This window comes from Sinocyclocheilus anshuiensis, unplaced genomic scaffold, assembly GCF_001515605.1.
Source record: "Sinocyclocheilus anshuiensis isolate Anshui unplaced genomic scaffold, SAMN03320099.WGS_v1.1 scaffold288, whole genome shotgun sequence".
Taxonomy (NCBI): Eukaryota; Metazoa; Chordata; class Actinopteri; order Cypriniformes; family Cyprinidae; genus Sinocyclocheilus; species Sinocyclocheilus anshuiensis.
Window position 1 is genome coordinate 623,084 of NW_015558570.1, and position 17,311 is coordinate 640,394.

Below are 17,311 nucleotides of genomic sequence, written 5' to 3' on the forward strand. Positions count from 1 at the left end.
ACACACACACACACAAATGAAATTCCTTTAAGATCTCAGTTGGTTCTCCAATACAGAAATGAGATGAAATTGAGTATTTTGTCTGCTCTCAAATGTTCTTCTGCAAAAACAGATATCTTAAAATTGTAAAATTGTCTGAGCTTTGCCATCCACATTTTATGGCTCTTTATTCTTTCTGTAGCCTGTGTCAACAATTAGCTAATTTGTTTTTAATTCTTATTTCTGAAGATAGCATTTTTATTTCTTTAATTTAGGAGAGGCATCTGCGATAAAATTGATACATTTAGCTGTGAACTCCTGAGATCTGGGAAAGAAACATTTCTGGAAATTCAACACCAGGTAAGACCAGTTGTGACCGATTAGAAATGAGCTACGGGATGAAATGAATATACATATTTAAATAATTTCATAATCCAAATATGAACATATTCTGGATTTTTTGCACTTAAACCCTACATATGACGCAATCGTGCGACTGACTAACACACAAACACGCACACAGTGATTACATTGTATGTATCTGATCAGATGTTATTTGTCATTTTGTATCATCAGAATGGCTTAAAGTGAAACAGTTGTTGGATTAGGTGAGGGGTCCCTTACGAAAAATAAGTTTATACAAGTGTGCTATTAGTATACTTCTTTTAAGCTAAAAAATATGAAAGTATACTTTCAGCCTACTTTTTATGTACTTCTCAGACATGGGCTTTATGTACTTCTCAGAAATATACTTAAAATGACACTTAAGTATACTTGACTTATACTTAGAAAAAGTCAAAATATATTTGAGCTATACTTGTGCTCCGAGAAGAAATAAACAACATTTTGAACAAAAAGCTGAACAAAGACTATTAATTATAGTTTACTAATTAAACACTTGTAGCATTTTTTTAAAACATAGATGTAAACTAGTTGTGTACTCAAAGTTTACTACCGTTATACTTAAAGCATACTTAAAAGTATACTTTTATACGGGTGCATCTCAATAAATTAGAATGTGATGGATGTTTGGCAAAAAGATGGTTTAGAAACAAAGTAAATATGATTAACACAATAAATCATGCACAAATTTTAAACTGATATCCATGTTTTCTATTAGTAGTGGGTAGGTAGTGAGAATGGCACTCTTTGTACTCTTAAGTTAGTTAGTGGATAAGTAGTAGTTTGTTTGAGACACATACACTCACAAATTACACAAAAATTAAGGTGCTTCAAAAGGTTCTTCACAGCGATGCCATAGAAGAACCATTTTTGGTTCCACAAAGAACCATTCAGTCAAAGGTTCTTTCTCTTTCTTACCTTTTTATAATCTGAAGAACCTTCGTTCGCCACGAAAGAACCTTTTTTGAAACAGAAAGGTTCTTTATGGAACCATTTAAACAAAAAGGTTCTTCTATGGCATCATGAAGCACCTTTATTTTTAAGAGTGTAGCACAAACAAACAGCATGTTTCAACACTCCCCAGTCTCCTTTATACTGAACAACTCCTGCAAAGCCCTTACCGATTACTGGTCTTCAAAGAACACATTTAGAATTATTTGATTGTTTTAACTGTCATTATTAACTCACCATGACATGAATAATACTGTCCGTTTGTAAGAGTATTACAGAGTAAATAATAAGAGTAGACTTTCAAAACCTCTCCAGCCTGCCAGACAATAGTTAAGTAAATTGAAATGTCAACGAGAGAACATTCATAAATGCCTTCTCTCCAGTCTTTTCGGTGCCCGCTTGTCTGTGGAATGAAATCACATGAAGCCGATATCAAATGCACAATATTAGTGGAAAACCAATTTGTTTATTTTTGCCCAGCCACCAAGCGGGAGCAGTCTTAATGGAATACAGTAAGCTCTGAAGAGGCCATTTAAGTCTTTTGGGTGTTTTTGCTAATTATCTTTAATCTGTGCAAGACAGAATATCATATATTTGCAGTGTTGGGACAGAGACAGCTTGCAAGGCTCTTGATGTTTCACAATATGTGGTGAACAATTTTCCCTTTTTATAGTTCCTGAATTATAGCTGTAAGGATAGTTTGCTTAAACGGGTCATATGATGCTTTTTTAAAGATCATTATTTTGTGTATTTGGTGTAACAGAATATGTTGACATGCTTTAATGTTCAAAAAACACATTATTTTTCAAATACTGTACATTATTGTAGGTCCTCTATGCCCCGCCTCTCTCAAACGCTTCGTTTTCTACAAAGTCCCTCGCGTGTTAGAACGAGCCGTTTTAGGGGGGTGTGGCAGAGTCTTAACTTTGATAAAGAATATCTCTTTGGTTTTGAGACTTTAGTCTTTGCAACTTCAGGGATCTTATTTATTCATGAACAGCTTGTAACACTCCAAAGAGAAAGGAAAACTTGAAATCGCATCATATGACCCCTTTAACAACCAGATGGCTTTTAAAGTTAGTTTACATTCCATATGTTGTCAGCCATGTTAAAATAGTGGGACATATAATGAATATGAACATACTGTATAATGAGTGGATTCAAATGTACATACGTTAGCCGGTTGAGCGTAAATTTTTTAGTAACACTTCCACTATTAAGAGAGTATAGCAGCAGTTTAATTGTAACCAAAGTAACACAACTTTATGCTGTTTATGCAACAGTTTATTTGGGTGCTCCTCCTCAGTCTTGGCCCGTATATATAAATGAGTACTTAAAGGGACACTTTATCCATAAATTAAAATTCTAATCGCAATTACTCACCCTCATGTAGGACTTTCTTTCTTTCCATGGAGCACAAAAACAGATGTTTAGCAGAACGTTCATGCTGCTTCATTCATACATTTTTTTTTCTGTTCCACAATAACAAAAAAATGGTGGAGAAACAATTTTCACTCAGAAATTGCTAGTAAATTTCACAATTAATTATGAAGAAATGTCAAGTACACATTGAATTAAACTTCTATATACTACAGTAATCTTCAAATCCAACTTCGAAAAATAATTTTTACAGTCTTTATCTTGCTCTTCTTTTTCCTCCTCGCTTGAAAATAGTTCAGTATCTGAGAGTAAAGCAGGTCACTTTGATTTCCTTTCACCCAACTGTCTGCAGGATCTTTCTAACATCTTCAAACAGACAAGGGCTGTCGGGTGGCTCCTCACCCCTGACCTCTTTGACGACGCCTGACTGCATCTTATTTTAGATATAGCAAGCTCATGTTAAATTGCTCCTGTCTTATTCAGGAGCTTCAGGAATGCAGTTTTCACAGGTATGGAGCTTGTATTTACCTGGCAACAGTGGCCTGTTTTGGTTTCCCTGTACCCCAATTGAAATAATTATTTTTTTTTATGTCTTATTTTCTCTCTCAAAGCACCACTATGGGAATAGAGTGAGTTGGGGCTAATTGTTACAAGGACATTTCTGTGTTATATTATATAAAAGTCAAATTACACATTTGTTTTCTCTAGCAGTGGTTTTATATGTCGGTTTCAAATATCTAGTTCAAAACAGTTTTAAATTATTTAATAGCTGTTTGTTCATAGTATTTAATAGCTGTTTGGTAATAAGAAAACAAATAAAGCTACACTGGCATACAGACAAGAATCAAGTATATAATGAAGGCAGATTTTATATTAATGTCAGGTCAGGGCAGGTTGTATAAAAAAAAAACGAACGCACACCAGAATAATACTTCATAAGGTACAGAATCCAGAACATGCTAATTAAAAAAAAAAACACACACTTTCTAAATTCTTCAAAAAAAAAAAAAAAAATTAAAATAAAAAAGACAGACCATGTGGTTAACATTCCTAAATGAGTGTTTCATCAGAACTACATTCACATTTATGCATTTAGCAGACACTTTTATCCAAAGCGACTTACAGTGCATATACTATGAACAGTTTATGCATTCCCTGGGAATCAAACCAATGACCTTGCCATTGCCACGCTGTACTGTCTGAATAAAAGGAATTTAGGTTGGGGAAAGTTGTCACCTGTTTTAAATATTGTAATTTTATACAATAAAATAATATATGTTGGCCAGAACAGTGGTTTAATATTTTTATCATTTACATTTCTGCAGTTTCATAATTGTTTTACTGTTTAATTTAAGCTGAAAAGCCCATAATAATCCAATAACCAGGTTTCTTGTGTGACAGCTTACATGTAATTAAGCTAAAAATACCAGTAGTAACAGTTAAGAATCTGTTTGATATGTCGAGACACGTCAGCCTAATCAGATTTCATAATGATCATGGCAGAGAAACATGTTGAGTGTGTTGTGTTAAAGGGGTCATTAACTGAGAAATCAAAATTCCCTTGATCTTTTGACATACAAGAGGTCATTGTACTATAAAAACATCCTGTAAGTTTCAGAACTCAAAACTTTCTTGTTAGTCTAAAAACAGCTTATACTGAAGCCAATCTGTCAGAAGGACAGGTTGTGGAATGCACCACTTTATGACATAATAGTGTGGCTAAACACCGCCTTTGATTAAATCAAAAGCGTCCCAAGTAGATTACCATTAGCAATAGGACAAGCACTGACTGAAGTTTTAAAAATAAGCTAATAAAAGGTGCTCATTTGCTTGCACCATTTAAGAGGTGCTTTCTCAAGAGTATCAAAGTGTTTACATAGCTCACAAATCATGAAATTTTAAGAACATGGGGTGTGTCCTTGTTCACTGAAGACACACCCCAAGCTTGTTTACCCCACATGACCTTTTTTCCCCAGCACAGTTTGTCCTTGTGAAAAATGTTCCCAGATTCTTGGGTAAATCAGGTCCTCGTGGGAAAATAATACTTTGCAGAGTTCGACAAGGCCCTCACATTTTTGCATTTTCATACAATGAATGTGAGAGAGGTCATTTAGTCCACATGCTAACAAATGTGTATGGTTTGACGCAGTCACATGCACAGTGCATTCAGGTTGGTAACAATAAGATACTCAGTCAAAATATAATTAGTCAAAAAACAGGCTGATGATTTGTTAATCGAATAAAAAAAAATCCACTCATTTAATAGAGCGCCTCTTCTTTGAAATGAATGAATGAATTTGAAACTTATTCAAGTTAAGTAATACACAAATCCGCATCATGAAACAGTGATATACAAACATATTAAATAGAAAGTAATACATGATGTAACGGTTATACATTTTAAAGGAAGTTCAGGCTGAGTTCAAAAGCTCCACAGAAAATCATTGTGACTCGTGCTTCAGTTTGTAAAAACAAACAAAAAATTCACAATAAGCCACTTACTACAGAGGTCTATGGGGAATGGCATAGCACCAGAATAGAGATCAAAAATACTGAAATACACACCGTTTTGAAAGTATAACCACAAAGGGTGAAGTGTGTAATTTTGCAGCACTAGCATCACCAAATGTACCAGCAAAAACACTGACTGTTTTAAAACAGATTTCCCAAACACTGCCCCATCACCATCGGTCAGATAATCAGATTTTGTTTTTTCAACATTAGTTATTTTAAATTGTAATAATAATTGACAATATTAACAACCATGGTCCTGTCTGCACGGCCCCTCCCTCTTCTCCTGTCAGTATCCCTCATCCAGGCAAAGTCTCTCCCTCTGGAATAATGTTTAGGGGATGGATCTATTGGATCCCACTTTGTCTGGCCTCTCACCTGGGACCAATTTACTCTACCAGGAGCTAATGCTCTGGACAGGGTCAATGAGGCACCCAAACCCTTCAGGTGGTGATCCAAGGAGGCAAAGCTCTCAATTTCCAATTCATTATATGGACCATCTGTCCTCACCTATGGTCACAAACATTGGGTAATGACAGAAATGTACAAGAGGCTGGAGTGAGTTTTCTCTGCAGGGTGTCTGGGCTGATCCTGAGGGACAAGGTTAGAAGCTCTAACATCCAGGAGAAATTGAGTAGAGCTGCTGCTCAAAAAGGAGCCAGTTGAGTTGGTCTGGGCATCTACTGAGGATTCCTCCTGGTGGAGGTGTTCTTGGCATGTCCAACTGGGAAGATAACCAGAAGTAGAACTAAGACATGCTAGAGGCATTATTGGGGGAAAAGGACGTATGGGTGGCTCTGCTACCACAGCAGTCTGGTCCCAGATAAGTGGCAGGAGAATGGATGGATTTCACAATATTACAGTTTTTACTGTATTTTGATCAAGTACATGCAGCCTTGGTGAGCATAACAGTCTTTTACCAATCCCAATCTTTTGAATGGTAGTGTATTAATATTATATCGGCATATTAAGGTGGGATAGGAGGACATTTCTGAACTTTAAAAAAAATACACTCAATATGCACAAGGTAAAGGGGTAAAGTTTACATGGAACAAACTCTACTTTAGACAGTTTTACAACATTTTGGAAAGAGAAATTTATATAAGTGCTTAAAAAATACATACTTTATGCTATAACATTTCAGGTATTGCCTTGCCCCATAGACTTCAACTGTAAGTGCATTAATGTAAATGTATTTTACTTGCTTTTACAGACAGAGGTACAAATCCAACTTATTTTTTGTCATAATTGACAGCATGTCATAAATGCCTTCCATAGAACTTAATTTAACCCGGAGTATTTCTTCAAATATGCGTCACATTTCTCTGCTGTTTGTATCTCAGATTCATCACAAACTCATGACATTCCAGGGATTTATAAAAAAATAAATAAAACATCAGTTAACACGCTATGTATAGCACCAGTCTGTGAAATCGCTTAAGCCAGGTCATATGAGATTTTGACTTTCTGCTTAAACAAAAGAGAGGTTTACATAGCAAAATAGGGCACAGAGCACCAAACGTTCGACATCTTTCAAGCTGGTGTCTTTTTTTTTTCAATGTTAAAATACTTTATCTTATAGCTTAACAAGTGGAGACAACTACAAGTAAACCATTTTTAGTCCGATTCCCCCAAAAGATGTGTAAAAATAGTGTCTTAGGTGCTATCAGAACATTACAGTTTGTTTGAGTATCCAGATCTACTTGACAACAGCTGGCACAACCAATGGTGTGAGTTTGGGGTGGGGCCATCTGTTTGACTGACCAGTCGCAGACAGTGGAAGTGCTCAAGGAAACATGTTTGACGACAGCCTATGCATATGCATATGTTACATTTCAGCATTAATTTTTCAAGTTTTGTTTATTCACAGTGAAGTCTTAAAATGTGATAAAACTGGGTTGCTAGTCTAGTCTAGTCTATTGTTCACCTGAATGTTCTGAGGCAGTTGATCCAGACTGATATATCTTCAAGATTAAACAATCTAGATCCATCACATGGCAGGATTTCCCTGGAAGCCTGGGAGTACAGTGTTATCTTCAAGTGATAAGATACAGAGGTACTGACCTGTGATTAATCATAACTCCATATGCAAGCAAGTGAGAGTTGATGGACTGTGAGCACTCAAGGCTTTAACGCTTAATCTTGAGGTCAGGGTTAAATTCAATACTTCAGCACCTCAGTTTCAGTAGCCGCCGAGCAGCTTCCTGTTGCTGATTGCTCATGTCCAGCTGTTGTACAGCTGAGAAGTCAAATCCAGCAGGGAAGCACTATGAGCCAAGACTGTCTGCATATACCCTGGGAATTCCCACAATTGTTCTGGCTGAGGATTCTGCATCACTGTTTATGTGAGAGGACCAGTGACCACTCAGTCTTAAAATAGCCACTTCCAGATCAAATGCAGGAAATCGCCATCGCGGCTCCTCGGCAAATGACGCTAACTTCAGCAAGACAATGGCTTCACGATTAAGCCTTTAACTTATCATTTGTCAGTTGTTTTTCAGTGTCCTAAAGGGAGTGTTCCATGTTTTCTGTAGCTTACAGCATGGTTCAAAAGCTTAGGGACAGTCTGATTTTTAATGTTTTTGAAAAATGTCTCTTTTGCTCGCCAAGGCTGCATTTATTTGATTAAAATACAGTAATATTGTGAAATATTATTACAATTATTCAGAAATCATGCTCATTTGCTGCTCAAAAAACATTTGAATTTATTCATGTAGCAGATGCTTGTATCCAAAGCGACTTACAATTGAGGAATACAACAAGCGATTTCATTTATCACAATTAACATTGATCAAATTAATGGGTCCTTCCTGAATACAAAATGTATCTTTTTTTTTCTTTCCCAAATGACCACATATTTTACTACTGTATATACAGTGATGAATCAACTGAAGCGAATGGAAGCTCCCATAAAGCACAGCCGCGAGGGCTGACATTTACATGGATAGGTAAAAAATATTGGTGATTTTATGTTGACAAATCAATGTTTTGTAAAATTTTGGACGAACACCCTCACTAGAATCTTATCAGTTCTGCACCAATTGCGTATAGAACGTACTGTATTTTGGATTCAAAATAATGAAATTTGCCAAAAAGGCCACAAAATATTGTACATGCATTAATAGTATGACTTAAATCACAAATCTCACATAAAAAAAAACTATGACTTCAGAGGACTTCAAAAATATCTATTGTTTTTCATAAGCAAAAGTAAAATGAGGGTGAGTAAATAATGACAGAATGTTCATTTTCAGGTGAACTATTAGTTTAACATTTTGAATGACTACAAATAAAAACCACATGACCTAAGCTTCATCGCACGATTAAAAACAGATCTGAATGTTCCCACAGAACTGAAAGGAATGTAGTGCAAATGTGTTTATATCATTACTATTAAAATGACACATTTTCAAAACATGATACTTCTTTCAAAGGCAATAAATGTGTTCTTAGCAAGTATGCCATTCGTTTATTATTTCTGGTACAAAGGTGGTAAGGCAGAGTGACAAGTAAAGACAGACAATATGCATTTTTTTTTTTTTTTTTTTTAAAATGAAATAAGCCATGATGCCAAGTTAGTGGTGTCTGTGATAGAAAGCTTACCCGCAAGCTCTGTTACAAAACTCCTATTTTGCTTTTACTAGCATGAAGGTGATCAAATTTTAACCTACAATAGCAAAAAACTAAATATATTTAAAGATTTTTAATGATTACAAATTTTCAGTCCCTAACCCTGTATAATAATTTGCTAAGGGGACTGGATAAAATAATCAAGAACTGATTATGTGTCTCATTCCCATGGTTCCAAAGTGTCACATTGCATCTGCCATTAGAAGTATGGTGGTTTACAACTTATTGGCAGACGAATACAGACTTCCTCTGTTCAAAAATATATTTTAAGTAAACAAATGTCTTTTATTTCCATATAAAGCCCTCTTAAAACATCCTCTCATAAAACATTTCTGTTTTGTAAAATAAAACCATTTACACACTAACAAAAATGAAATATAAGAGGTCTCACAGATCAGACCCAGACACATTTGTTCTCATTAAAAACATATGGAAACTCCTGTAGATAACGATTTACATTCGCCATGTCTTGACTCACATACACTCATTCCACAGAGATGAGCATGCGTCGCCTTTACAAAACTTAACCTCACTTTCGAGATGGATTCTGCTTTCACGTGTTGGTTTTTCACATTTTTTTGTTTTTCATTAGCTATTGGAAATGTAAACAATTTTTCAGTTTAAGCAATTCTTGTTCTTAATGATCTAATAATACATCTGTTAAACAACACAATTTTTCCTTAAATATTCAATCAGTGACTCTAAACACTATACAATGTGCCTTGGGGGGCCTGATAAACCTGTGCTTGCCAGCATACTTCCTATTTGAAAAAGAGGAACACTACTCAACCATATCTAATTATTCTGAATACAAAGGCTGTGACTCATTTGAGCTGACGCATGTGTGAAGTATTTAATTTAACTCTGATTCATATGCTCACATTGTCTAACTGACATTTGTGAGAAACTAAGAAACAGAACAAGATGACCAAGTAGCAAGAAACACATTAGAAAAAGTAATACATAAAAGCAAGTTGTGACTGAATAGGTTATGCAGTTGGACTGGTGTCGTAAGCATAAAAATAGCAGGATCACTCCCAACTTTGAGGACATTGGTGCCCCTGGGGTATAGGTGGTTCATCATCACAAGATGACATGCTCACAAACCATGTTCACATAATGCCTTTCACGTTCTCATCCCAGGGAAGATTAATTTGTAAAGACAACTAATCTTCTATTGACAGTGACACGATCCAGCTATTCAGTCAATCTGCTTCACTGAAAGTATTTTTATTCCCATTTTATTTGATCAAATGTGCACGTGCAGTTGTACTGCAAGCTAAAGTATATTTATCTATACTAATCTTAATGTGCACATATATACACACATACATGAATATTCATTTTATTTTTTAATATTAATGCTTAATACTTTAATGTATAACTAGTTATAAAAATGCATATATTTTATGATATACAATTATAAAATTTTGATATTGTTTTGGTAACACTAGGGAACACTATTCACTATTAAGTAGGTGCTTATTAGCATGCATATTACTAGCATATTGGCTGTTTTTTAGTACTTGTACTACTGGGGTTTTGAATGCTTGAATCTGATTGGCTGACAAACGTTCTAAAGTGTGCAATTATTTTCAGGGAAACGCATGGCTAAAGTAGTTCCAGGCAGGTCTTGACCGCATTGCATGTCTATATCACTTCACAAATGATTTCAGTTATTTCAAAAGTCCTTACAGCAAAAGAACCAAATCCCACAACGACACTAATCAAGCAAATAAATATAGTAAATAATCGGATACAAACGACAAATTATTTCCATGTTTTTGCCACAAAATTTAATTTTATTATGCACAGAAAGCACATACGCCCTTTCTCCCGCTCTCTCTCCCTTACAAACACACACACAGTACAGACATACACTCGCACACGGAAACATACATGCACACAGAAACGTGTTGTTAACACTACTCTGACAATTTTATCAGTAAAACAGATTAGCAACTTAAAAGCATTATGACATTTCTCACTAGTAAGGTAATAACGGCGCTGTTGTTGGAGCAGATGAACTTACAGTTTCGCTATTATTAGAGACACTGCTGCCAAACTCTGTTGAGAGACACAGACTCAGGTAATTCACACATGCTTGTTATCTCTTTCTCTAATAACTTCATTATTAACTGCATTAGTGTGCCATCAACAGCTCAAGCCTCCGTTACTAGGTCTAAAATGTCATTTTGGAATTAGCAACGCAGGCATTGGATGAGATGCGTAAGAAATTAATCCTACTCACAAGATCGTTTTAAAGATAAAAACTTGATGAATGTCTTGAAATACAACATCTGAAGAATGTCTTGAGGTGGCAATTATTGTATAAGCGGAATAATTGACTCCGTTAAATTATTACAAAATAATGCACACCCGAGTTCGTGGCTGTTACACCTCGGGTGTGCATTATTTTCTAATAATTCAATGGCCCATTGTCAATTATTCCTTACTTATAAAGCACATATTAGTGCCTTATTCTGCAATGACCATATTCTACATCCCTTCATGTGTTCCCTAATCTGTGTTACCATTGCATATATATATATATATAGAGAGAGAGAGAGAGAGAGAGAGAGAGTTGTAGATAAAAAAACCACAAAACATGCATAATCAAGGGCTCAATTATATATAAAAAAAAAACAGGAGTCTCGTTCTTGCACTTTAACTAGTTACATATAAAAATAGTGTGGTGGTTGATAAACAAGGTTAATCGCTGCTTAATATGCGTTCAATCTCCTCCAGTCTCTTCAAGGCAGCTGCCCTTTTCTTTTCTATATCTTTAATCTCTTTTGTGGATTTGCTCTTAGTCCGCTTGTCAGGCTGGCCTGCATCCAGCTTCTTTGATTGGCCGTGGCCCTGGCTGCTGACGCTTTCTTTGGGGGAGGATTTCCTCAAATTGTTCTCTTTCCTGGCCCCCTCCCCTGCTCCTGAGGCAACTCCCTGCCCTTCCTCCTCCTCCTGTTTGACCTGTGGTTGTTGCTCTTGCTGCTTGTCTGATGCACTACCACCCTCTGTCGGTGCAATCGGCTGGCCCGCGGCGCTCATGGCGGCCATTTTGTTGCGTACGATGGCGAGGTGCTGTTGGATGTACTCTTCCTGCGGGGCCATAGCGAGCGTCTCCACCAGACAGTGCTCGGCACGCTGGAGCTCCCGTTCTTCAAAGTATACCACGCAGAGGTTATGCTTGGCCTGCACGTTGCTGGGGTCCATGTTCAAAATGCGTTCAAAACAGGCCTTGGCGCCACGCGTATCCTTGCGGTGGTTCATGAGGATGTCTCCCTTGAGGATGAGGCCTTTGACGTGCTCTGGGTGGTAACGCAGCAGCTCCTCAAGCACCGGGAGAGCATCCAGTTCACGTTGCGACTGAGAGTAGAGCAGGGCCAAGTTAAACAAAGCGCTGCGGAAGCCGGGTTGCAGCCGAATGGCCTCCCAAATTAGGTCAGCCAATGACCCGCAGATAATAATGAGCTAAAAAAATAACACGTTAATTACAGTAAACACTGTGTGTGCAGGTTTTATAAAAGCGCAAATTCTCAACAACACTCATCAAGGACTTGGCCTGACCGTTTTCCATGGTATATCACCTCAAACAGCTAATTTCCATTCCCCCTCCATAGAGCATGGACCAGTTCATGAATTCCCAAACCACAGACATGGCCATTTAAAATGTAATCAGGCATTACTGCTACAAAAGAGTCATTGAGCCTTTAATCCAATAATATAAATCGTGCTCTCACATGGACTAAAAGCATAATCATATTAAACATCTTGTGTGATCAAATGTCAATGTGATGACAATCTAGTTTCTTGAACTGGGAGCTCTGAAGACCATTTAAAGCTCAAGTTCCTGTGGTTTAGTCTCCTCGGCCTGCCAGATACTGCGTATAATTAAGTTTGCGACAGAACTCACTGTTTTTAAACAAATTCTAGTTATGGGCCCTTCCACTCTTAGTATAAGCCTATTTCCATAAAAAAAAATCTGGCAGCTCGGGTTAATGGGTTACACAAAGCTTTGTTAATTACCAAGATTAATGTCATGCCAAACTGTTCAACAAATACAACAAAGTGCCACTTGTTTGCAGCGCGCTTCATTACGCACATATCACATTACAGCGAGCGCTATTGCAACACAAGCTCGAGGCTGAAACCTGAGGCCTTGACAACAAGAAAAAATGACAGTTACAGCCTTTGGGCAGCACACGAGTCAAAGGTGCGAGTGAGTTATCTTGGACCATGTGGATTTTGCAGATCGAAAATTGATGTCTCTGTGCTGGCGACTCAAAGCTTGTTTGTAATCGCCAGATTGCATAAAAAGTGGCATTTATGAGACGTTTGTAATGTGAAGCAAGTCATTTTTATTGGAAAACCTTAGGTCCCCACCACCATTCATAAGACAAAACATTAGCCCAAATACAAAATACCATAAATCAAGATGTAACAAATTGGATTTGGGGTGAAGCATGAGTAAACATGAGAGGAAAGAGTCCTAAAACATCATTAAGATTCGAGCTGAGCTGAGGGAAACTTGAAATATGGCATATAACAGAGCTGAATGAGAGTTGAGAGAGATGATTTACTGAGAAATGAACCTCTTAGAAAGAGGTAAACTCCCAACACTATATATTTGAAGATTATTATGATACAGCCATGTAAATCTGTCCCTATAAACTATCAAACTGACAATTAAAAAAAAAAAAAGATTCAGATGCATAGATGTTGCCAAAAGAAAGCAAACAAGTGTAGTGATTCAGGTTTCTCGCTCAAGTTTTACAAGTGAACATCGTGGTGAAGCCAATAATACTGTGAACTTCATGAGTCCACTACTTAATCAGATAAAGGCGATGGTTTTGCTACTTAAAGTGGCTTTATTACAAAATAACAAGATAACACCCCACATGTGCCCCACATTAGTGTTAATATGCTAGTGTTGTTGAATATATGTAAATGCACTCCCACATGCATTGAGGATTCTGCCTTGACAGATCGGTGAGCTCTCAGGTACCTTTTTTTTTCCTGTTAAGATCTTCAGAAAGGTCAGAGGAGATAGAGGAAGATATTTCAGGGTCTGCCTTCAAAGTAAACAGTAAAATGGCAACAGCATTCCAGCGAGAGCACATGATTGTTTCGGCTTCACAGGAAACAATATACCAAACTCAACTGTAAGCGCAACATGAATATCTGAATATGAATATCTGCAGCACATTAAAATACAGAAGTAACACATGGACGTATAATCTTGGCATAGGAAAATAAATGATCGATTCCTTCCACATACAAAATCTAAAAGAACACACAAAAAAGTATGGCCTACGCTGTGATGTTCACCATATTAAATGGCCAGCTCACCCAAAAATGACAATTCGTTCATGATTTACTCACCCACATGTCACTCCAAACACATATAAAAGACATTATTAAGAACTGTATTGTTCATTCCTGTCAAAGCAATTGTATTGAATCTAGAGTTTAAAAAAGCAACATTGTAGTTTTATGGTCCATATGTGCCATATTTGTCTTTTGAAGTCATATGGTAACTTTGTATGAGGAAAACACCAAAATGAAAGTCATTCATAGAAAATCTGCCTCTCCAGCAAGTTATTAACAGCTGCAAATGGATTGCGGAATCAGTGAATCATACTGATTCAAAAACGAATCATTCAGAGAACTAGCTTGACTAACTCAATGAAAAGATCAGGTCCATAATAACGAGTAATTAGTGAGCTTAAGTCAAGATTTTCAATGAGTAACAACTTAAATTAGATTCTGTTAGTTGAACAAAGCTATCATGTAGCACAGAAGTCATATGACACTTTTGCATCATGCATAACAGTACATTAGAATAAAAAATGTCTTAAGTTCAACAGAAGTAATTCATACAGGTTTTGAATGACATGAGGGTTAGTAAATGATGACAGATGTTTAGTGTTGGGTGAATTATTCCTTTAAGGTTTCAAACGTTTTTTTCTGCTTATAGCCTGATTATAATGTTATGGTAAGATCTTTGTGGGGAGAACAAGAAACAGAGTGAAAAGCTGTGAAAACCGTAAAAAAAGAAGAAAAAACTCCAAAGAAAAAGCATGAAAATGGAAAAAGTCTGTGAAATCAGCAAGAGCCCAAACTGTATGCAAGCCATACGGAAAAAACCCAGAAGCCTGAAAAAAGTGGGCTGGAGGAGGGAGGTGACCCTGATTCAGAATGAGATTATGTCAGAGGATATAATTAAACCCTGGCACCATTTGGTGACAAAACTATAAATAAAAAAAAACGCAACAGCAATAATGACACATGAAAAACAGCAGCAGAGAATTGGAGGAAGTGCAGTGAAGTCACGCAAAGAGGGAGAATGGTCTGCTGAGCTAAATTACAACAGCCATGTGACGGACCACCCAGAGGCCCTGCTATAAAATGGTCTGGCTGATATTACCAATATTTTATTTTGTGATTATGAGTAATACTTGCCAGTGGTATGGTAAATTAAAACATGAAAGTGACAAAAACTAATCCAGTGACTCAAAAATAGACAATCATAAATAAACAATATGGTAAAATATGATTTTTTTAGTAGAGATTCTTTAGAAAAAAAAAGTACCTAATTTTGTGCTTTTTCAGCGCATGTTGTGAGTGCACACCTGGTTTCCCTTTTCAGCTGAACAGCTTTACATAATTAAAGCTGTGGAAAAAGGAGGTATACCACACAATATAAAAAAAGACAAAACAATCAAACAAAAGCACCACAAAACATGCATAATCAAGGGCTCAATTATATATAAAAAAAAAACAGGAGTCTCGTTCTTGCACTTTAACTAGTTACATATAAAAATAGTGTGGTGGTTGATAAACAAGGCTAATCGCTGCTTAATATGCGTTCAATCTCCTCCAGTCTCTTCAAGGCAGCTGCCCTTTTCTTTTCTATATCTTTAATCTCTTTTGTGGATTTGCTCTTAGTCCGCTTGTCAGGCTGGCCCGCATCCAGCTTCTTTGATTGGCCGTGGCCCTGTCTGCTGACGCTTTCTTTGGGGGAGGATTTCCTCAAATTGTTCTCTTTCCTGGCCCCCTCCCCTGCTCCTGAGGCAACTCCCTGCCCTTCCTCCTCCTCCTGTTTGACCTGTGGTTGTTGCTCTTGCTGCTTGTCTGATGCACTACCACCCTCTGTCGGTGCAATCGGCTGGCCCGCGGCGCTCATGGCGGCCATTTTGTTGCGTACGATGGCGAGGTGCTGTTGGATGTACTCTTCCTGCGGGGCCATAGCGAGCGTCTCCACCAGACAGTGCTCGGCACGCTGGAGCTCCCGTTCTTCAAAGTATACCACGCAGAGGTTATGCTTGGCCTGCACGTTGCTGGGGTCCATGTTCAAAATGCGTTCAAAACAGGCCTTGGCGCCACGCGTATCCTTGCGGTGGTTCATGAGGATGTCTCCCTTGAGGATGAGGCCTTTGACGTGCTCTGGGTGGTAACGCAGCAGCTCCTCAAGCACCGGGAGAGCATCCAGTTCACGTTGCGACTGAGAGTAGAGCAGGGCCAAGTTAAACAAAGCGCTACGGAAGCCGGGTTGCAGCCGAATGGCCTCCCGCATCCAGCGCTCGGCCTCTTCGTTCTCATTAGCGTCCATTGCCAGCATGCCCAGATTGAAGTAGCCATTCGCATCATCCGGCTCTTCTTTCACGTAAGTGAGAAAGCGACGGTTTGCCTCTGGACGAAATTTTGCCTCGCCTGTTAAAGAAGACCATTAGGAGAAAGGATTGATGCAAATTTTACAATTAAATTAATTCAAAAACAAAAATAAACAAAAGTGACAAGTCAAATCGCTAAACAATTAAGGAGAATTCAGATTGTCCTCATTTAATGATGTTGATCCATCCCATGTAAGTTTTTTTTTTGTTTGTTTTAAATGGACCACAAAAGTAATTCATACCACATTGTAAAAACATTTCCACACAATGAAAGTGAATGTGGGAAAGGAAGTTTTTTCCCTTTAATTTTAGTATTGTAATAAAGCAACCCTACCAAAAAACAAATGACAAGAGAGTACTGTCACCAGATGTCCTTGGAGCTGTAAATCTTTTGAGCAACTAAAGTCAAATAAATTAAAATACTGCATATCCAAAAATATAGGTTATTTAGGTGTAGTTAACCCACATTAATTATTTTTATGCATTAAGTCATAATAAATGAAGGTCTTGTCCAAATGATAGAGCTTTTTTCTTTGTTTTTAATAATGTGCCCAAAAGCCTGATACTGCTATCTCTAGTATTTTGGCTCGGTTATTTGGCTTTGAAACGAGATCTACGTTGTTCACCATCCTATGTTGCAACGATAGAGTCAGAAGGAGGGTAAGGAGTGTCGGTCAGCTTTTTATCATCCCTTGAAGAACTACTGTAGGCCAAACTGTGGAAAGCAGGTTACATTTAAAACAAATGAGCTTTTATTTGAAAACCAAGCGCAAATGCGGATG

General features: G+C 37.3%; 1 protein-coding gene and 1 long non-coding RNA gene across 2 annotated transcripts in view; one reads left to right on the forward strand and one right to left on the reverse strand.

Annotated features, from left to right (window-relative positions):
* Positions 1-333, forward strand: part of LOC107679596 (uncharacterized) — a 5,312-nt gene extending 4,979 nt beyond the window's left edge. The window contains exon 3 of the long non-coding RNA XR_001633068.1: positions 255-333. This is a non-coding gene — a long non-coding RNA (uncharacterized LOC107679596). The remainder of the gene's footprint in view (positions 1-254) is intronic.
* Positions 334-15,471: 15,138 nt separating this feature from the next.
* LOC107679591 (transmembrane and TPR repeat-containing protein 3-like) overlaps positions 15,472-17,311 on the reverse strand; it is a 30,781-nt gene continuing 28,941 nt past the window's right edge. Inside the window, exon 14 of the mRNA XM_016475180.1 lies at positions 15,472-16,569. Coding sequence (XP_016330666.1) covers positions 15,704-16,569 — 866 coding nt within the window. The 3' untranslated portion in view covers positions 15,472-15,703. The remainder of the gene's footprint in view (positions 16,570-17,311) is intronic.